The sequence below is a fragment of the Amphiura filiformis genome, chromosome 8, assembly GCF_039555335.1.
Source record: "Amphiura filiformis chromosome 8, Afil_fr2py, whole genome shotgun sequence".
NCBI lineage: Eukaryota > Metazoa > Echinodermata > Ophiuroidea > Amphilepidida > Amphiuridae > Amphiura > Amphiura filiformis.
In genome coordinates, this window is record NC_092635.1 from 67,638,547 (window position 1) to 67,661,058 (window position 22,512).

Consider the following 22,512-nt stretch of genomic DNA (forward strand, 5'->3'; position numbering starts at 1 on the left):
TTTGCTGGATTTTTTTAGATATTTAGACACTTTGAAAGTCTGGATTTCCAGCAATCATAACTGGTCATATCGTCCAGAAATCCGAACTCCTCTATAGAGGGAGGCTAGGGGTGCGAATCTTTTTTTCTGGAATAGCCCATTTCGCGTTCCCTCCTCGCGTCCGCTCAAAATTTTCATTTTGTCACTGAGCCTCGGCACAAACCTTTCCTTTACCTATTATTCCCAGCAAACACAAAAACATTTTTAAAACGTTTTAAACATGTTATATCATTGGGTTTGGTTCAGATAAAAACGTTTTAATAATAACATTAAATATCGGGTTATATAAAGGTCATGAAAACGTTTTGTATGAAAACACATTGCAACAATATTTTTAAAATGTTTTAAAAATATTATTGTAAAATATTTTTGCAAACATTTTTTGCCAAATATTTTGTCAACACTTAAATAACATTATATTAGAATATTTGCAGTAGGTTATCAACAAATGTTTTTGAATGTTATGAAAACGTTTTATACCCTTTATATGTAAACCCGACATGTAAACATTTTCTGGCAACCTTTTCTAAACTTTTGCGAATGAAGTCGAATACGTTTTGTGTTTGCTGGGTATGTGCGTGTCATCAAAACATATTTGATTCATCCCAGATACATCGGGAAATTGAAATCTAATTCACTCAGGTGTAATATATACTTATAACCTGGTCTGCAATTTCTCTATTCATGATGACAATTTGGCAACATAAAAATATAAATTGTTCCAATTCGTGCAACTTTTTTCTATGTGTTTCTATTAATGTCGGCGGCAGATATTCGATTTAAGGAGGCACTACTGGTGAAATAAAAGTCAGGGGGCAAAATATTTGAAATCTGTACACAACTCCAAAATAAGAGCTTCCTTGTCTTTTCCCGTTTTGTTTATGTCAGTTCTTTTGCGGACATAAAGAAATTAACCCTAGTTCCCAACTGTTCCCAGCGCCCACTGGCACTGCGTCAATGCGAGTGGCGATGGCGCTGCCTTCAAGGTAAGGCCGCATGTCACAGGGAAAATTGCCGAAAAATTGTCAAAATAGTATAAGGTTACTCAAAGTTTCCCAAACTTGCTTGCTTAAAACTTTCTCAAAATCGCGTAAAGTTGAAAGTTTCACAAACTTTCACTGGCACTGCGTCAATGCGCGTGGCGATGGCGCTGCCTTCAAGGTAAGGCCGCATGTCACAGGGAAAATTGCCGAAAAATTGTCAAAATAGTATAAGGTTACTCAAAGTTTCACAAACTTGCTTGCTTAAAATTTTCTCAAAATCGCGTAAAGTTGAAAGTTTCACAAAGTTGCTTAACATCTCAGGTCCCACAAAAAATACGTGAAAACGTCGCTATCCGAGCCCTTAAAGTTATTAAAAGTTTTACAAAGTTGCTTGCTTAACGTTTTTTTCAAAATTGCCTGAATTAGTGTTGCTGAAAACACGCTCAAAAGTTTTCAAAATTATACTTAAAATTGCTCCACGCTGCGTACAACTGCGTAAAGTTAGCGCGGATTGTTGCCAAAAATAGCCCAATGTGATCAGGCAATGTAAGACAGCTTTGGGCCATTTTAAGTAACATTATAAAATGTTGTGGAATGTTAGACGTGTTTGGACAATTTGGTCAACTTTGGGCAATTTTCAAAATAGTTTAAAGTTACTCAAAGTTTCACAAACTTGCTTAAAAACTACCGTGACCGCGATTTGTATTCCGAATAACATGAATAAGAAAACAAACTTCTGAAATTATTAAAGCAAATCACCATTTTTTACATATAGGCCTACAAACAACAAAGGATAGACAGTTAATAAATTGACTGCACATCACACGCACACAAGCACACGTAATGTAGGCCATGCCACTTCTATGGGTTTTAATGAATTTTTACCATTTTCTTACAGCCGAATGTTGAATTTGCTTATAAGACAGAGAATCGCAAATTAGTTTTGCATCTAACACACGTCGTGTTGTTTGTTTATTCAATTCATATGTATAGAAAAGCGAGTTTCATCTCTCTTGTGTATACACCAATTTAACACTCTTCACGCGGGTGTCGACTGCAGACGACATGTTTCACAAAAATTTTAAAAATTCAAAAATTTCAGAAATGTAAATTTTCATGACCATATTTGGAATCAGCATGAAAAATGCATTAAAATGAGTACAAACAAGCCTAGTATTGGTTCAGTGGTTCTTGAGATAGTTCTTGATATTTTGAGAAAATATCTCAAAACTTGGGACTTCTTATGTTGAAGCCTATGGCTAGCATGCAGACCATTAATGAGGAATTTGTGACGGAGTTTCAATTCGGCACGTACTGGTGCATTAATCTAACACTTTTGTTTTCTGTTGCTACAGGTTCGCAATGAAAAGCTACGGGGAAAATGTATGGATAGCATGGGTGGCGGGCTAGTGGCAATGTATCCATGTCATGGCAAGGGTTTTAACCAGGTGAGTCGTATTTTGCGTTCACATAGCAACTCCCTTACCCCTTATTCAAATTTCCCCGCGCCGAAATTGTTTAGAGCAATGACGTCATGGTTATTTGTGCTCATTTGTCGTCAGCCTTCATTGTATATTGCGAGGTCAGCAAGTTCGGCGTGGGAATTTTGAAAATCGCTGTTGAGAGATGGCTGTTTTTATTCGTTTTAATGGTTAATAGGCCTATGAGTTTGTTTTGAATAAAACCATGTGGTTCGTGCTTGATAATTATTTTTCTAACATATAAGACATAATGTTGTGATTGCCGTACACCTCCTTTAAGTATAATCGGGCATAGCATGGGGCTATTTTAACCTGCCTCCTAGCTGCACTAATGACCAGGAAATTCCAGAGATGTCAACAAGTCATTTTTTGCAAGTCTAGTCCAAGTCACAAGTCCCTTTGTCCAAGTCCCAAGTAAGTCAAGTCATTTTGGAAAAGTTGCAAGTCAAGTCTCAAGTCCCAAAAATAGTGACTCGAGTCAGACTCGAGTCCAAGTCACACGACTCGAGTCTACATCTCTGGGAAATTCCTCCACAAAGTATGACTGGTCGAGTCAAAAGATCCTGTGTAAAAAGGTGGTTCACATTCATTTAAGGGGGTACTACACCCCTTGCCAATTTTGAGCCTATTTTTGCATTTTTCTCAAAAATTATAGCACATTGGTGACTAGTAAGATATGTATATTATAGGGGCAAGGACTACAACGACTGTACTGAAAATTCAGCAATTCAAAGCAAGTAGTTATTGATTTATTGATCAAATATTGGTTTTCCCTCATTTTTGACTGTAACTCCACAACTGTTGTCTGTGCTGAAGTAAAATTTCCAGAGCAGTAGTTGTAGTCCTTGCCCCAATAATATACATATCTTACTTGTCACCAATGCGCTATAATTTTTGAGAATAATGCAAAAATAGGCACAAAATTGGGCAGGGGTGTAGTACCCCCTTAAAACAAATCAAGCAGATATTGCCTTACAACGCTCATCCCCCCATCAGTCGTTGACATTAGTGAACCAAGTGTGTACTTTCATCAAGCTGTTAAAAGTCAATTAAAGGGATTTAAAATGAAAACCTACCCTTCTAAATAACTCTAAACATTTTCTTTTCTGATTAAAATTTTAAACAACAAAATGTTAACTTGACATTAGTGAGCCAGGTGTGTACTTTCACCAAGCTGTATTAGTAAAAATAATGACAAGTCGATTAACGGGATTAACATTTTTAATGAAAACCTACCCTTCTAAATAACTCTGATTCTGATTAAAATTGTACAGAGATTGTAATTTTATAAAAGTGTAGGCACCTATGTACATTTTATGCAAATTTACAGAGTGTTTATGCGTTTTTGCATTCCGATTAACATTTTGTAAACGAGAAACAGGTAACTTGGCATTTAATGGTGAATTAGATGTGTATTTACATTGAGCTGTGGCTAGGTTAAAAAATAACAACAAGAATCGAGCCGTTTGAATAACATGTTTATTATTTGAAATATATTCATAGGCCTATTCTTAATTGTGTGACCAATTGTGAAAATATTCATAAAACAACAATAAGTTGTTCTGAAGATGTTATTTAATACGCGAACATTTGGACAAATTGTAAATGATAATATTAAAATAAGTTAATTTTAAAGCTTGAATTTTAAAATACAAGTTGTGGTGTACCCCAAGGTTAAATTCGAGGACCCCTATTATTTATAGTATATATAAATGATAATAAATATCTCTAATCCAATCTCTGCTAATTAGCCTATACAATAATATTATACACTTGAATAAAAAGCACATTAGTAATGTGCTTTTAAAGTAAGAAATGGAGTTACGCATCGTGAACCAGAACAAATAAAAACATTGGGGATCAAGGGGGTACTACATCCCTGCCCAATTTTGTGCCTATTTTTGCATTTTTCTCAAAAATTATAGCGCATTGGGGACAAGTACGATATGTATATTATAGGGGCAAGGACCTGAACATTCAGCAACTCAAAGCAAGTAGTTATTGATTTATTGATCAAATATTGGTTTTCCCTCATTTTTGAATCACTCCACAACCGGTGTCTCTGCTGAAATAAAATTTTCAGTGCAGTAGTTGTAGTCCTTGCCCCTATAATATACATATCTTACTTGTCCCCAATGCGCTATAATTTTGAGAAAAATGCAAAAATATGCACAAAAGTGGGCAGGGGTGTAGTACCCCCTTAAACTCTTTCTATTTGGGTGAATGCTTTTTAAAATAGATGTATTATTGTTGGATTGTAACCGTGGTAACTGACTAAATTTTTTCCTACCTACAGCAATTTGCTTTAACATGGACTAGTGTCGTTCAGTTTGAATTGATGAAATGTCTTACTTCTCTTGGTGCCGGGATAAGAGTCAGTTCGTGCAATCATGGATCTTTGCAGTTTAGACACACAAAGGTAAATAAATTCGTGAAATTGTGTATTCCAGAAAATAGCGATACTTTTCAACATTACGTACAACGCCCCGCCCTAATCACCCCACAAAGGTACAGGTACTGGCTGATTGTTTTAATTTTGACATATTTGTGTTGAAAATAGAATCGTAAAAAATGAGAAACAAGCAGTGAAAAGCGTAAGTGCTTATTCACTGAATTTTACGGTATAATAACTCTTGTCTACCACTATGCTGACGTACGCGATAAATGTATACGGTATTATGGCATGCCACAGCCCGGAGAGGCAAAATATACGGAGTTTTCTAACTGCAAAATCTCTTCTTTGTTTTATTCTCAGAATGACGTAATGCATGAAAGAAATAGTGGAAAATGCTTGGACGTCAATGAACGAACCAATCAGCTAGTATTAAATCAATGTGATGGCACTTCGAAGCAGAGATGGAAATGGGCAAAATATTTCAACAGAAATGGACTTGAAATTTGATAACAGTTTTGAAGTTATTTTTTTATGTAATTTATTGTATTTATTATTTATGAATTATTTAATACCAAAGAATATGTGCCTATATTTAAATCATCTGACATTGATTATCTAATAGTAAAAAATATTTATATATTTTTGGGCAATTCTTTGGGATGAAACAAACGTTATACCAACAATGTTGCTAACCCTGTTCAACGATGTCATTAACTCTGTTCAACAATGTCATTAACCCTGTTCAACAATGTCATTAACCCTGTTCAACCTTGTTACCAACAATGTTATAAAACTAATCATGACTGTTAAAGGTTATTGACAAATCAAGTCACATAATAATCAACTCACTCAAATCTAAAACATTTCTTCAGGCCTATATCTCCCAGTTTACAGCGGGTGCTAAGTTGGTATTCGTTTGTCACATCTCAAAGAATGGCAATATTGCAATACACAAGGTGCAAATTTATAAAGTAGGCCTATGTACACTATTGCGTTGTTTAAAAGTTTAAATAGCGCGAATGGGTGAACTGAACAGTCAGTTGCCAAGTGTCATATGGGGAAACGCGGTAAATCGCCTAAAACCGACGATTGCTGGAAATTACCGGAAATTATGTTAAATTGTGACCGATCACTATGAATCGAGTTAAATTTTGATAAATCACAGCAAATTGAGGTAAATTTTACACAATTAAAATAAATGTTGGTATTTATACAGCGCCTTTCACATGTGAACATGTACCAAAGCGCTTTACATTTATTCCGCCGTCGTTAGAATATGTCAGCTGCCATACAATGCCAAGGCATGCTCATACCTTTGGGCGGCGCTCAATGGACAGAATTCATAACAGCTCCCCATTTCACACCTGGGTGGAGAGGAGTAATCGAGATAAAGTGCTTTACTCAAGGGCACAACACGATGGCGTCGCCGGGGCTCGAACCCGCAACCCTTCCGATTATGAGTCGTAGCCCGTTCCGCTCGGCCACCGTGCTCCCTGTTTTCAAATGTTGGTCAAACGGCTAAAATCGCCAAAATCACAGTAAATTGCTGAGTGAAAATTATGCTAAATTGTGCTAAATTTTGATCAACCACAGCAGCTGAGGTAAATTTTACAAAATTGTTTCAAACCTTCACCAATCGGCTAAAATCGCCGAAAATCGCCAAAAAATTTGACAAGAAAGCTTAAAATCCACAAAATGGTGATGTGCGATTTACCGCGTTTTCCCAGGTGACGTGGGCCTGTTTTAAACAAGTTATTGTATTATTTTCAAGCAACTGGATGTTCAGTTCACCTGTTAATCAGTGCTGTTTAATAAGCCCAATCGCCATTCTAACTTCCGGTTTTTGAGAGCAGTTTTGGGACACTTTGACCTCTGACATATCGGGAAAATTTACGTAATTATTATTAATTTTCTTATTATTGTCACAATTTTGATCATTAAAAATACCAAATAATTAATTTATAAAACACTAATATTTTTTATATTTGTTTTAAATATTGTAAAACATTTTAGATTATATTTTGTACGTACAAAAACCCAATAGGCCTATTTCTGAATTTTCTGAAAGGTCAAAGGACAAAGTGTCCTAAAATTGCAAAAACTGTCCTACAATGCATTGCAAACTTCCAATGCCGATTGGGCTTGTTTTTTAGCAACGATTTAAAAGTGTAGGCCGGGTCTCATTTGAAACAACGCATATGATTTAAAGAAAGTGGTTATACTTTTACTTTTAGAATTTTAATATTGGTTTTAAAGAAATAAAGGTCCATCGCTCAACTTTTTAGGACAATGAAAAAAAAATATCATCTTATCTCTTGGTTTATGGAAACAAACGCACTTTTATCAGTGAGAAAAGTTGTGAAGAAAATGATTTGGCAAAATATTATAAGAAATCTATCTTTGGTCATGGGATACTATTTGCATGATTTGTATAACATACCACCGAATATTTCATAGTAGTGCACAATAATCCGTCGCTGATTTAGCATAGTGGCACAATTATCACGAAATCATAGTTTGAGAAAAACGCATTTGAAAATTTTCCGATTTTTGAAGACCCGCTAGAGACGTTTAAATAAAATTGAATACCTGAGTGGAAGAAGGGCCCAACTCCATCAAACATATTTTTGAGATATTAAGAAAAAAATTCATATTTGGAAAAGTTTTACAGACAGAATGTTTTCATCTTCAGGGGACCTTTAATACATGAACATACAGTATTACATATATTCAAAATCATATATGATGTTTCCATGGCGACGGTACAGGTCTTAATACGAGCTGGAGTTGGGCCCTTCTTCCACTATTAGGCTATTATACTGCAAGTGCGAGTTTCGTAAGCAGATGTGATATAAATAGCTACAGAAATTGGGAAATTATCATTAACTGCACAAGTAGAAGCATGTAATATATGTTAGCAAGAAAGTTTATTGTAGTGAAAAGCAGATTTCATGAATGAACAAAATTCCTCTTTAACCCAATATTTGAGGAAGAAGGGCCCAACTCCATGGAGTTGGGCCTTTCTTCCATGAAAACCATGGTTAAGTGTACGTGGAAGACTATTTTTAGAGAGTGGATTTTGGCTCATCTTTCACACACAAGCAAGAGCAGTCTGCTGGCAATAAAATGCTGGGTCTAACTCATTTTCGTAAAAAATTGGAGTTGGGCCCTTCTTCCACTCAGGTATTCAATTATCACTTGTTGTTGAATTAAAGAACATCCCAGCAAACGCAAAGAACATCCCAGCAAACGCACAAAAAAGGTTATATTTTGGGTTTTGGTTTAAGGTAAAAATGTTTTAATAACATTAAAATGTCGGGTTATACAGGGTGTCCCAAAAAAAAGGCCCCTCATTGCGCTCTCTTTTTCTCCTATTTGTGAAAAGTTGATTAAATATATTTTGGTCTGTAAAGAAACCTTTAATCGTTAGCTTTAATAAACCGAAACAATTATTTCAATCGGCTCACAACTTTTGAAGATATGCCCTTTTGAATAAAAGTACCTGTTTTTCACTCTGTCCACGGATAGCAAACAGAGTGGTTGGGATGGCTTATGCTGTGGAGTGGCCTGCACGATCACCAAACCTCACACCACTTGATTTTTTTTTCCTTTGTGGCAATATCCAAGATCTTCGCAAACGTATTACTGAATACATTTGCAAGTATCCGGCGCACAAGGATGCACGCAATGCAATTGATGCAATGAGGACCAGGGCTGAAACCTGTATTCGCCAAGGAGGCAACCATTAACCAGGTAGAGGGCAGAGCAGCATAGTAAACTCACTTCAGAAGAACCAAAGACAAACCAAACAGCCTTTTAGGGCTACCTTTTATCCTAAAACGATAAATGACTTATGTTGTAAATAAAAAAAAAGAAAGCAAGAAACAACAAAGTAAGAAAGTAAGAAACATAATAAAACAAAAAGGCATAAATAACCAAGAAAAAATAAGTAATATTGCAAGTAAAGCAAAAAAAGTCTCATTCGGCATCCATTTTACCCACAAATTAATGACACTATTAACAAAATCCATTGCCCATAAACCCACCGGTAAAGCCCATTCCATAAATAAAGTTATTTTATAAAGTTATCATTGAGGAATGTTTGATATTCATGCATGGTATGTGTATTGCCCCTTTTCAATCTTTGAAGTAGCCAAACGTTCTCCGTGAACAGAGTGAAAAACAGGTACATTTCTTTAAAAGAGCATAACTTCAAAGGTTGTGAGCCGATTGATATAATTGTTTTGGTTTATTCAAGCTAACGACTCAAAGTTTCTTTACATACCAAAATATATTTGATCAACTTTTCAGAAATAGGAGAAAAAAGAGGGCGCAATGAGGGGCCTCTTTTTTTGGGACACCCTGTATAAAGGTCGTTAAATCATTTTAAAATGTTAGTGAAAACACACTACAATAATATTTTTTAAATGTTTTCAAAGTGTTATTGTAAATTATGTTTTTGCCAATATATTTTGCCAAATATTTTGTCAACTTTGATATAACATTTATGTTAGAATATTTGCAGTAGGTTATAAACAAACGTTTTTGAATGTTATGAAAATGTTTTATACCCTTTATATAACCCGACATTTGAACGTTTTCTGGCAACCTTTTCTAACCTTTACGAACGGTCAAAAACGTTTTGTGTTTGCTGGGATGATTAAATATATTATAATAATATTTACGTTTGTTATGAGTATGCTACAAAAATGTGCAGTGATACATTTCAAAAATCGTTATACGTCACTATGCTAAATTAATGACGAATTTATGAGATGAATGTCTTTTTTTGAGGTTTTTCTCTTATATTATAAAATATGATCCAGAAGGGTTTATGCAATAATTTGTTGCAGGGTATCAAAAAGATAATATTAAAATAAATATATATATTGGGCGTCAAAATTCGTCCTTTGAACAACTTTTTGTGTGAATTGTATGTTTATTGCGTTGGTTTACTTGTGACAACGGATGCTTTTGAAAGTAAAACTTGACGGCAAATCATAGGTTAACAAAGTATTCTACCCAATGACCCCTTTTTTTTAAATGTTATATCCAATGCCCCCTTTTTTCAAAATGTTATACCCAATGACCCCCTTTTTCATTTAAAAAAACGTTTTGTACTCGATAGGCCCCTACTTCGCAACGCCGGTAGGCACATACCCGTCACTTCTAATGTCGAGTGCCCACCCCGGTAATCAAACACCAGCAAAAAACACTGTGAAAGGACTTCTTAGCTGTAATGTAGTCTGTGTTGATCTTATCCAAATCTAACAGAACTTATACAAATTCCAGAATAATCACCGGCGTGTCCAGGATCTTTTCCTGCGGGGGCTCAGCCCCTTTTTCAGATTTATGCAGGGGGCTTAATGGCTAAAATCGCCAAAAAACGGCTGATTTTACATGATTTTTAACAAAGTGCGGGGGGCTTCAGCACCCAAAGCCCCCCCCCCCTGGACACGCTACTGATAATCCCTCATGTCCCATCAGCTGTCAGTCTCCTGGGTAGGTGAGCGGGTGGGTGGGTGGGTGTTTGTACTCAGAATCCGTAAACGAACGGACGTTTCGCAACCTATGGGATTTTGGCCAGCTGAGTTTCAATTTCAAAATGAAACCCTTTGCGAGGTCAATTTTGGTTTATGTAAAGGCGTAGCCACGACTTTTTCAGGGGAGGGGGGGGGGGGGTAAGGGGAATGACACTACGGGATGGGCTAATTACAAATCTTAAATATCATGATTGCCACTAGCCAGCATATACCCCCTGCGCATATACAACAAGATTTCTCACAGGGGAGGCAGCGACTCCCTTTCCCCTCCTGGCTACGACCAGAGAATAGTCATCTTCTCTGCTACGACAGACTAAATAATAAATGGGGCCATTGTTTGCTCAATTTGGTCTCGTTGTAGCTAGAATTGTCAACTGTTAGTGCTTTGTTACCAAGGTAAGTGCTGGCTGTTTTGAATTTGACGAAATAATTATGTGAGCTTTAAGTGTTCCGAGATACACTAAGTATTCGATTTTCAAACAAATTCTTGAAGGCACTCATCCCGAGACCCCGGCCCGAGACCAAACAAAACTCCGAACAAAACCCAGCACACGTCACACGATCCACCGTGAGGGGTTTTATGTTCAGAAATAGCTATAGAAATACTTTGGTGGGAGCCAAAAAGGTTTTGCCCCTCGAAATAGGGGGTAATCATATACAAACAAGCTAAATTTTTGTAACTGTTTATAAGGATTAATTAAACTGATTTATTCAGTCTGCTTCGTGCATCGTACTTCCAACCGAGTACTTCCAACCTGGTGCTCGATTTTTGTTCGTTGTTGAATACGAATACAGGCCTGTACGAGTACGAGTATCAGGGCATTGGCGCCCTCTTTTCAGTAATTATAGATTCTTAGTAAGAGGGCGGAAAATCAAGTTGCTCACCTGGTTGCTCAGGGGTTGCTGACAGGACCCTCTGGTTGCAGGTCATGAAACTGCATAGGCGTATTATTCCGCTTTTGCCCCATATTTCATCAGTTTAGCTTCAAAATAGCAAAAGTTTTCTTATTCTGTCGCCACTAAAGTACTGCTTTAATTATATTTCCAAAAACTTTTTCCAACCCCACCCCCCAGGTCAAAAAAGAAATCTACGCCACTGCATAAAGGGGTTTGTATTTCTGATGATAAGAAATGGTGCTACGCGAAAGAAATTGTATAGTGTCCTGAATGCCGGCATAAACGCTCAGTGTAAAAGCCCGGTGTAAAAGTTGCAAATAAAATAACTCAATAAAAATTACCTAGAGACTATTAAAATCATATCATTGATATCATTGATGTGTGAACGGTCAACTTTGATAAGACATTCCTCGCACATAAAAAGATCATTTATCTGCTTTGTTCATATCTCTCAGATTCGCAGTGCTTTTCGGTTCCACTATTGCTACATACAGGTGTAGAAAAGAAGAACAACATTGCCTAAACCAATTGTCCTTGGTAAACACAAACATTGATTGACCATTGCATTGACCATGTTGACCAGTACTGCTGAGCTACCAGTGTGGCCATACAACATTCACTGCACAGTGCACAGTATGTGTATTTATATAGTCACACTGTTTCGTTAATTTCGTGCTCACCATATTATCTGGTGGTATTGATATAAAAAATATTTATGAGATACTCGGAAAACGGATAAAGTGTTTGCTAGATATCACATCATCACATAAATTTTGCAGCCTCTTGAGATACCAGAAGATATCATGTAGCTTGTTCGTAGCTTCGTTGCAGATTAATCTCACACACAGTGGACAGTACCTCATCCCTCAGTTATGATTTAATTGATATCGGTTCATTGGATAGTATATAAATAATAAGGTAGGTGCCATGTCATCATTTCAATATAATATTTGGACTTGTTCGAGAAGTCTAACCAAGAACAGTGAAGAATGTGCCCCGGAATTTGCTCACCGATAGCTTCACATTGATTCTAGTGCAAATTCGAAGCTAGAGTTCTCAGTAAATTTGACATTTTTAGGTGATTCCGTGACGTGAGAACAGTAAATGAGTAACATCGATGAGTTGGTGGTAAAAAGGTGATTGCTGCTCATGTAGTGATTTCTTTTCACAACGTATGCGTTTAATATCATAATGTTCCCGGTTGTACAATTTTGATATCAAGCTGGGCTGATGGGTAATTTTAGCTGGAAGGGGGTGGGAGAAAAGTGAAAGAGAAAAGTGCATGCCTAACAAAAAATGAAATAAAAAAATCGGGAAGGTAAAGGAAGAGTAAAGGGACAAGGAGCTCGTTTTCTACCAAAATTCACCCTCATCATGGACCAAAATGAGTGTAAAATACCATTTTTTTCTCCCAATATAAAGCCCTTTTTGGAAGCTCGAAATTTATAGTTTATCTCTCTTAAAGGGGCATTTCGTGATCCACAGCCTCATCCCCCACTTTTCTCAAAAAAAAGTTGAGATTTTTATATCACTGGAAACCTCTGGCTACATAATGTTTATGTACAAAATATTTCTTGCAGATTAATTCGTTTAGCAAAGATATCGTGAAATTTGAATTTCGTTCTGGTCCACCAGAACGAAATTACAACGCATTGTCTATGGAGCAGTGTAATACACATAATAGAGAGGTTGCGATTTCCAAACGTAGACATCGGACGTACTTTGATCTATTCAAAACCACTCTCCTGTATCGAAGCGAGGTCACGTATTTAGCTATTTTTGAAGATATTCCACGTGCAAAATCGACGTAGATACATCGTTGAAAATGCACAAAATTTGTCCATTTCACAATATGTTAAAGACAGTCAAGGATAATGAACATACGAAGGAAAGTCTAATTATTATTATGATCCTTTTTGTTTGTAACAAATCATTATAATAAAGGTACAGCGATGTGTTAAAAATGGACTAAATTTAAACGCAATATTCATACGCAGAGATTGTCTATTGAAATGTGTGTGATACTTTGCGTATAAAAATTTACCTTGCGATTTGACATTTTGGACTCAACGTAGCATTAAAACGTACGTTCCACCATGGTTCCACGTGGAAATAGGATGATTTTACCTCGAGTCTAGGTAAAGGAAACGTAGAGAACGAGTCTTTCTCTACGAATGTTATAGTCAAAATATCATGTGTTTTTGTACAGCTGAGGGGTGGTGCAATAACTTTGTGTATCCCCGAGGTGGTGAAGTATTATAGGGGGTGGCGGGGTGGTGGTCAAAGATTGGTTGGCAGGTCAATTATTTTTATTTATTTATTTATTTATTTATTTATTTATTTATTTATTTATTTATTTATTTATTTATTTATTTATTTATTTACACACAAATTCAAAGTATAGACTTCTGGCAAGGCAACGGTTCACTCGCACCTATAAGATTAGTATTTTTGAAAAGAGTTGTATTGTATTCAATCTATGTTTGCAGACATACACAGGTGATTAGTGCAATCTGCTTGTGTTGGCATGGTTGGGCGATCTATTCAAACATTGTATTCATCTATTGCGATTATTACGTCACTTCTTAACTTATAGATGCCCTGCATTCTTTTATTGATTGGCTCCAAACAAAGGATTTGAACCGGTGTCCTTCACCGGAGTACAGTTCAACAAAAGCATGATTGCAATCTACCACGACATTTCGGCTCACACACATAAGAAATGCACTACGATAAAATAGGTTGATGAAAACAGTGCAACAGAGCATTAATGCCCAAAATTGAAAAGCTGTATAATTTATAAACAATATACACTACACATAAAAAATACTACTACAAGGGATTTTCAACATATAAGAATCCAAACAATCAAGTACCAACATGCACAGTTTTGTCCTTATATCACTTTTGGGTTTATAACAAAATGTTTTCAAGCCTCTATCGTGATTGGCAGCTGCATAAGACATCTCTTTGACAGCTGATAATGCCCATCTATTCACCAAGTGGCTATTAACTGATGAGTACTGTCATTATGCTAATATGAAATCATTGTTTATCAACAAAGGCGAGGGACTCGTCTGTCGATATGCTCAAACAAACCGCCACACTGTTCAATGGCTTTCTTGTACTATATGAAATATGGTGGGCGATTTGAAATGCACGTGCCCTGAGCAAACTACGATGCGTACGCACACTGCAGGGCAAAGAACAATGGAAATTGTCATAATTCGCGCGCATACTGCCGGGCAATGACGTCACATGTCAAGTGGTCTATACCCGATCAATGTTGGAGTTGCCTATAGCCTATATGTGACCGTCCACGGCGAATGAGCCGTAAATTCCTCCCCGGTCAATTTTGTTTTATTTCGTGTTTAAAAATAAACATCATAAACTTAAAAATGGTATATCATTTGACTTCAAACGATATCCAGAAGCGGAGTTATGGTTAGTGAAACTTTGCTCCTTCAACAAAATTATAGCTTTTTCGTTTCTATGTGTGTCTCTTTTTCCACATTGCTGGCAATAAATATCAAACAGTCATAATTGGCGGTCGTTTCAAATCATCCCCAAGTCAACGAGGTTTAAGAAGGTTCTCTCATTGTTAATTGTTGGTTATGCATACCTATACAAATAACCCACCACTTGAAAAGGATTTAGCAAAAGCAAACAAAGACCAGAGCTATTAAAAGTTCTATAGCCATCTAAGGTAGAACCTTATTATCCACTTCAATAATAGGATTATTGATTGGTGTTGTGACTATCAAAATAAGACAGATGTCGCGCCAGCTTAAGTGACCGATGAATACGACCTTCGTACACATTTTACACCATAACTTAGAATACAATTTAGGGAATTTACGGCTCGTTTGTGCTGCCGGGTCACATATGTTTAAAATTCAATATGGCTACCGAACTGTCATGTGGTCCAGTGGATTAGTGCGCTGGACTTCTATATTTTGTATGTAGCAGCGGCGTGGGTTCGAGGCCCACCTGTGCCGAACTGAAATTCCATTTTTTTTTAAATTTAATATTAGGGAAATGAGACTGGGCGAATTTATGTATGACGTAGAGAGGATTAAGATCCCTTTATTGATCCCTGACCCCACCGACTACCCCGGGCTGATTTCATGCAAAACAAATCACCAGATGACTGACTATAGGACATAGCGCCACAACACGAGCGTTGGTAAAGTATGTGGCCTCACTGCAATACATAGCTACGTAAAAACGTACGTGTTAACGTACGTAAAAACGTACGTCCTACGTCTACGTTTGGAAAATCGCAATCTCTCTAATCATGCATAACTCGCGAACGCAAAATCGGAATCAACTGAAATTTTGGGAATAGGTTTTTTCGTGGATATCTAATGAAAAATGACATAAATAGAGGATGCTAGGATCACGAAATACTCCTTTAAATTGCCCGATTGAATATTCAATAAAATTAAAAAAACTTTTTTTTTTCAATCAAAAGGAGTGGTTCTCAATCTTTTAGTGATTAAAATTAGGGGCAAATCTATTTCGATTGAATTTTCAGTAGAAAGGATTGATTTTCATTGCTGTCCCGAATTAAGGACAAATCATTTCCAGTTGAAAAAAATGATTGAAAATATTCACTCTAAAAAGTTTTAAATTTCATTCCAAACATATGCAACACATGCCATTTGGCGGCAGTACATTAGGAGTAACACATGATTGGATAGTGATTTTTTAAAATTAATTTGCCATCCAATATAGGCCCTATTCCAAAAAAAAATCAAAATTACTTGATATCAGAAGGACATTACTCGTATTCAAAATGCAATTTGATGTGTCTGATATGCTCTCAGAACCCACAAAAATACTGTGCATATTTATTGTTATCCGATTCTTTAAAGTTTACACCCTGGCCAATTTTGTGCCTATTTTTGCATTTTTCTCAAAAATTATAGCGCATTGGTGACAAGTAAGATATTATAGGGGCAAGGACTACAACTACTGTACTGAAAATTCAGCAACTCAAAGCAAGTAGTTATTGATTTATTGATCAAATATTGGGTTTCCCTCATTTTTGACTGTAACTCCATAACTGTTGTCTGTGCTGAAATAAAATTTCCAGTGCAGTAGTTGTAGTCCTTGCCCCTATAATATACATATCTTACTTGTTCCCAATGCGCTATAATTTTTGGGAAAATGCAAAAATAGGCATAAAATTGGGCAGGGGTAGTACCCCCTTAAATGTAAACAGCATGCAGTATTTCAATCAATACACGATATCGAAAATTAATTTTAGATTTGATGAAGATATAATGGTGCATATAAATGTGGCTCAAGTATACAGTCTGCAGAAACTTTTGTGCCGATATATAAGCCTATAGCCGAAATAATTGCAATTTCATAATGAATGATTCTGGTGAAAAACTGGATTCGATCCAGAGAGAATCAGCCAAACATTTATTTTATACTTACTTACATTATTTACCATGAAAGTAAACCTTGAATTACGATTTAAAAAAAGACGTCATTACATCGATACGCATGTATAGCGCAATTCAGTGAAATAATCGGATCAGATTTTATAACCAATTCAATGATTTCAGTAAAAATCACACACGGCAGGTTGGCAGCAGGTGATGCATATAGGTCTATTATTAAATATATAGGATTTGTATAAAATTGGATTGGTAAAGATGATCTTGATTGACTTGACTCAGTGACCTACACCAGGCACAAAAAGAAACTCGTCAGTTATATTCATCCTTGCTGTTCAATAACTTGATAATTTTGGATTATTCTGAAATATACATTTTGTTGATTGGACTTTTTTTTACACAAACCGGCTGGGACCGAGACAATCACATAAATGGTCTGTATACGCCTGCGTGAACAAAAAAAAAAAAAAAAAAAGTAAAAAGGGGTGTTTTTTTAGGCAATTAGGCAAGTCACGCGCGTGTCACATTTAGGGTCTTAAAAACACTGATTTTTAAGAAACTGAACAACTTGTTTAGGGTACCTTTTCAATTTTTTGGTAAATTACGAGTCCAAAAAGGGTACATTTACTGGCCAAAAACTCATTTGGGGGCAAATTGTATTTTAAATTACCTATTGGCTACATTTGCTGGTAGGGTAAAACTCGTTTAGGTGGCGTTTAAAATAAAATTGGTCGGGCATGCATCCCTCTGGGATTTTGACAAGTTTGGTTTGATCTCACAAAACGCAAAGCCCGCGATTCGGATCCATTATTTTGGGCTTTTTGGATCCATACAGTATTATAAAGATAGATCCTCATTTTGTTTGGTTCGACCAGATGGTGCTTTTAGTTTCCCAAATGCTCAGGCTGCTATTTTGGGTCCTGACATAGGCTATTATGAAATAACATTATGATGATACCAAAAACACAATGATCAACTTATATAAATATGTATAATAATGAATGTATAGCATATTAATCCGTTTTCTACAGGATCTGTGACAAACAAAATACAAATAAATTATTCAACAAACAGAATTGATAAAGGGTCTATTTAAAAGACAATCGTAATTTCTGGGAAAATGTGATTAGAGTCATTGTGAAAGGGTGTGAAAGTTACAGGATTTGAAATTGATTGATAATTGGTCATTTTCTGAAGCAAGTGCATGCGTGCCACCCCGGGGGAGGCACTCCCTATCTGAAATGGCAGGGATGTGCCTCGGCCATGTTAAAAGTAGGGGGCATTCAGGTCAAATGTACAATTACAAAAAATATGGGGTCATCCGGTCATTCAGTACACAACCTGAATAAAAATGGGGTCATTCGGTATGAAACTTTCAAAAAAGGATGGTCATTGGGGTAACAAAAAGTAAAATGGGAGTCATTGAGTACAGGATTGCCAAAGAGTATCATTAAGTACACATAATTATAAGTGCCAACCTGCGTAAAAACAACTTGGCCACCTTGGAAATGTGAAAAATCTCATTATTTCTGGAGAACACAAATACCACCTAAATTTGGGAATTAAAGGGGGTCATTGGGTATAGCAGGAAATAGAAAAAGGGGTCATTGAGTACATGAATTTTTTTAAAGGGGTCATTGGGTAATAGGTAGGACCATAACACAAAAAGGGGTCATTGGGTACAAGCCGGTTTGAAAAAGGGGTCTATCCGAGGCACATGATGCATATCTGTCATGGAAGTGCCCCCGGGCGTGCCACCCGCTGTTTATGCTATTGTTCATCTTAATACTTTATATAATAAATTATTTATGAAGTCTTCCAAGGCTTGTTGAATAATTTAAGGTGTATTTTGTTTGTCCAGAGCCCGGGGGGGGGGGTATTCGAAAGATTTTGAGCGGGGATGTGCCACACAAGAGTTTCGGATGCTGACTTTCTCTATAAATTTTGGGCGCTTTTAAGGGCACTTTTGCCAATAGATGCGCCCAATTGGGCGTATTAGTCTCCATTGAAAATACACCCATCGATATACCAAAATCGCTGAAAAAGTACCCAAACCGTGGCACATCCCCGTATACCTTCAACCAGGGAAACCCCCCCCCCCCCACACACACACACACACCGGGAGGTCCAGCAAATATGTCCGGAGTACACAGACCCGCGGCACAGATCCTAGAAATAGGATTACTCGTCATTAGGCCTACTGTACTTTTATATTGTATTTTTGGTATCATCATATGTCAGGAGATGGACATGATGAAGTGAAGTCAATTATAGCCTTTTTATAGGCTTTCTGACTTTATGCCTTTTATTGTGCGACTTTAGCTTTATGCCTTTTATTGGAACATATTAATGTGATATAATGTGATATAAAATCAGGGATACCTGCATTCATTAATGTCAATGAAGCGAATATTAAAAGCTTGAAATTAATGCGATCAAATGTCAGTGAATGTAAAATCAAAACTTTAAAATCTCGCATTATGTCTGGGCATGAAACTACTAAACCTTCATGGTCTGCAATCTTGTGCGAAAATCGTTGGGACAGATGATGTTTGAAAGATCAAATTCCTGTGAAATGAACATGACGCTGAAAATACATGATAGGTTTCAGAGGTCATGTTATGTATTTGTTTACTCCTCTCCCCCCCCGAAACAATGTTGGAGAACAGATTGAGGTCAACCACTTTCCACTATTTCACCATTCAACATTGAATAAGGGGAGCGGGGATGCGTGAAATAAACAAACTGTCCTAATATTAATAACGTGAACTTCATATATCTTTATATTAAAAATAAAAGGATGGACAAGTTTATAAAACCGTGTATACAAATGTACAAAGATGGCAAATTTATCAATCTATTCATAGCTGATTCTGAAAGAATGATCAAAATCGAACAACGCGTTTAGGAGATATGGTCATATTTATGAAAAGGGTACATGTAGACGAGGTATTGTTAGTCGAAGCAACCAAAAAAAATCGATTTTCATTATCTAGATCAATATATTATTGAAAATTAACACCTTGATGTTTTGCAAAAGTTCATTCTACAAATCGTATATTTTGCAAACTTGCTTAATTTATTGTTGTTAATGAGTTATATACGTTATACAAAAGTGTTGTTGTTTCAGCCCTCTTTACAACGTAACTCAAGAACCGCAGCACCTATAAAAGTATATCTGTGATATTTTAATTCTTCTACACGCTCGCTATGAATTGAGCAATGCAGTTTTTGCCAAAGCGCACTACCATTCGTAAGATGCTGTGAACTACCAAATCACAACAGTTTAAAATAATTCAACATATAATGGGATGCGTGAAATCAGCAAACTTTCCCAAGCTTTTCGCGCGGGATTGTGGGTAATCATCTTGGGTCTGTGTGCTAACTGACCGAAGTGCCCCGTTTTCCTTGGCGTTTGGGCTCTACTCATTTGCATTAACTTGTGGGGTGGGGAATATGACCACTCCATGAGGTATAGCCTGTAGGCCTACCGATCGGGGACACTCGGGACAGTGGCTCGACTATACTGGGACAAATTTGACCACAAGTTGTACATGCGCATCTTAGCCGCATGCAATTGATTCAGTTTAGCATTAAAATTTTAAATTTTCGCGCGATTCGTGCTCCGGAAAATTCATTTTAGTAGTGGGTCACCGGGATGATTTGGACATTTTTACCCCCTATGGCTCGGACGGTGGCGATATCGCCACAAATCATTGACAAAGACTACCCAAAGTCCCGCCCAAAGTATTCTACTTTGGACTACCTGAAACCAACTTGGTCTCCCTTCCCAACATGCACTTTGCCGGTACCCAGGTATCTAAAATAACACTTAAAGCCATATTATAAATTTGTTGATGAGGACGCCCTCACTGATTTTTTTTTAAATTAATTTTTTTACACGATTATATTGTACTTTATTAAACCAATATACCCTGCAAAAATCAAGACTCTAGGTGCTGTAGTTTTGTCAAAATCCGAGATTCTGAATAAAACGACGGAACCGGCGTTTTATTATTACGATGGAATTATTACTCGAACGCATACACGATGTTCATAACACACAGTACATACACGGCGTGCGGGACGGTGATCTACACAACAAAGGGTCGTACCATAACATGACCGAAGGAGTGGTACGTATTACGACATGTGCGCTGGTAGTAAATTCCAATTTTCTTTGCTTTGCCGTAGTTCGGCTCAAAAATAAAAGGGGATATCGTTGAATAAGTTCATCAGGTTTGTTGGTTAAATAAAATAACTGACATTATGCTTGACAAAACCAAGTGAAAATTTTAACTCACTACAATATTTCGTCCTACGCATCGGAGGACTTCATCAGGTATGACTGATCTGGTCATCTGATCCACTTGAGACTGGTTTCCGGTGTTGTTTAACCTCTTTTCCAGTCTTTAAAAGTGGGTCGTAAACGTGGCTTAGGAAGTATGTGCCCTCCTCTCTGTTCAAGGTCTTACTCCCCCTTCTTCTTATCTCCATTAGATAAGGCATACAAACTAGGGTATGAGATATTAGGAATTATTTCCTAGCCTCTTAACCACAGGGTTGGTGGGCTACAATACCTATTCATGACACAGGGTATGTAAGGGATAGATGCATATGAGATGTGGGGGCAAGTGGCATCATTTCACTGCCGTGAAAAAATGACAGTCATTTGAGGATAAGCCTTTGTATATAATATAGTCTAGTCACTGTCAAGTTGGCACTGTTAAAAATTCTTTACAACAATCTATGAAATATTACACAAGATATCGATTAACTCATGCTTAACTTAGGACTGCTTCATACTACATTATTTAACGTGAGATACTAGTTCAACAAGTATTCGTTATTTAATTTGAATCAATTCATTTTTATCTTCTAACGAATGTTTGTTGACAAATAATCAAGTATATCAGACGTCAAAGTAGTGGAAATGAGGCCTAAAGTTCCGAATTTTACGTCAACATGGAAATAGATTGAATAATACCGAATAGTTGTTGCATCAAATAAAAAGTATTACTCGGGCCTAATGTGCATTGTCACCCGCTATAAACCATAAGGAATGGTGTAGTCTAACAAAAGTTTATACTTACCCAAGGATGACCCATTTAACGGTTGGTTAATGAAGTATGAAACATCATAGCGAATTAGGATCGCCATTTATATACAATTAATCAAGCTTATTCATAAAAGGTGCAAACTTTATTTCCAGTTGGAAAAACTTTTGAAGTTGAACCGCTACGAAAGTAGACATGGCATATATCATGTATGTGGTAGGAATCAATTCAATTGCTTGTTTCTGCGTCAGAATTTCAATAGCGGTCCTTACTATTCTCACATATAAATAAGGCATAGAAATTTGTTTAATAAAGTGGAAATTTTACAATTATTTCGAGGCCGATTTAACGTCAGAAGCGACGAGAGAGTTAAGAGCGGAAAACGTCTGAAATCAAGCTGAAACGCAGGCTGACAGGTCTATAGCTCTGTTTAGAATAGTGTGACAAGTTTATTTTTCTTTCTGGAGCTACGGGAATATATGGGAAGTAGACGACGTGATCACAGACAGTAAGAAGGAAATACACTGAACAGCTTTCTAATATAGGTATTACTATGCTTTAAGCTTTCAGACTTATATCTTCATAAAATATCTTCATTTTCTGCTCTAATATTTGAAGTGCAGGTCAGTCAGTGGCGCAGTAGCTGCAGCTGTGTTGGTGCATGGGTCCATGCACGGTCTATACGGTATAAAATAGGCCTATGTGT

At 36.7% G+C, this 22,512-nt stretch overlaps 2 protein-coding genes across 3 annotated transcripts in view; both read left to right on the plus strand.

The window, feature by feature from the left end:
- LOC140159379 (polypeptide N-acetylgalactosaminyltransferase 13-like) overlaps positions 1–9,808 on the plus strand; it is a 54,539-nt gene extending 44,731 nt beyond the window's left edge. Inside the window, exons 9-11 of the mRNA XM_072182833.1 lie at positions 2,378–2,470; positions 4,800–4,922; positions 5,259–9,808. Coding sequence (XP_072038934.1) covers positions 2,378–2,470; positions 4,800–4,922; positions 5,259–5,405 — 363 coding nt within the window. The 3' untranslated portion in view covers positions 5,406–9,808. The remainder of the gene's footprint in view (positions 1–2,377; positions 2,471–4,799; positions 4,923–5,258) is intronic.
- A 2,391-nt stretch (positions 9,809–12,199) lies between these two features.
- LOC140159380 (polypeptide N-acetylgalactosaminyltransferase 13-like) overlaps positions 12,200–22,512 on the plus strand; it is a 45,744-nt gene continuing 35,431 nt past the window's right edge. The window contains exon 1 of one of the 2 annotated variants that reach the window (XM_072182837.1): positions 12,200–12,256. The gene's annotated coding sequence lies outside the window, so the exon portion shown is untranslated. Of the gene's footprint in view, positions 12,257–22,175; positions 22,352–22,512 lie in introns of those variants that run through there. The other variant, XM_072182835.1, reaches the window with a different exon arrangement.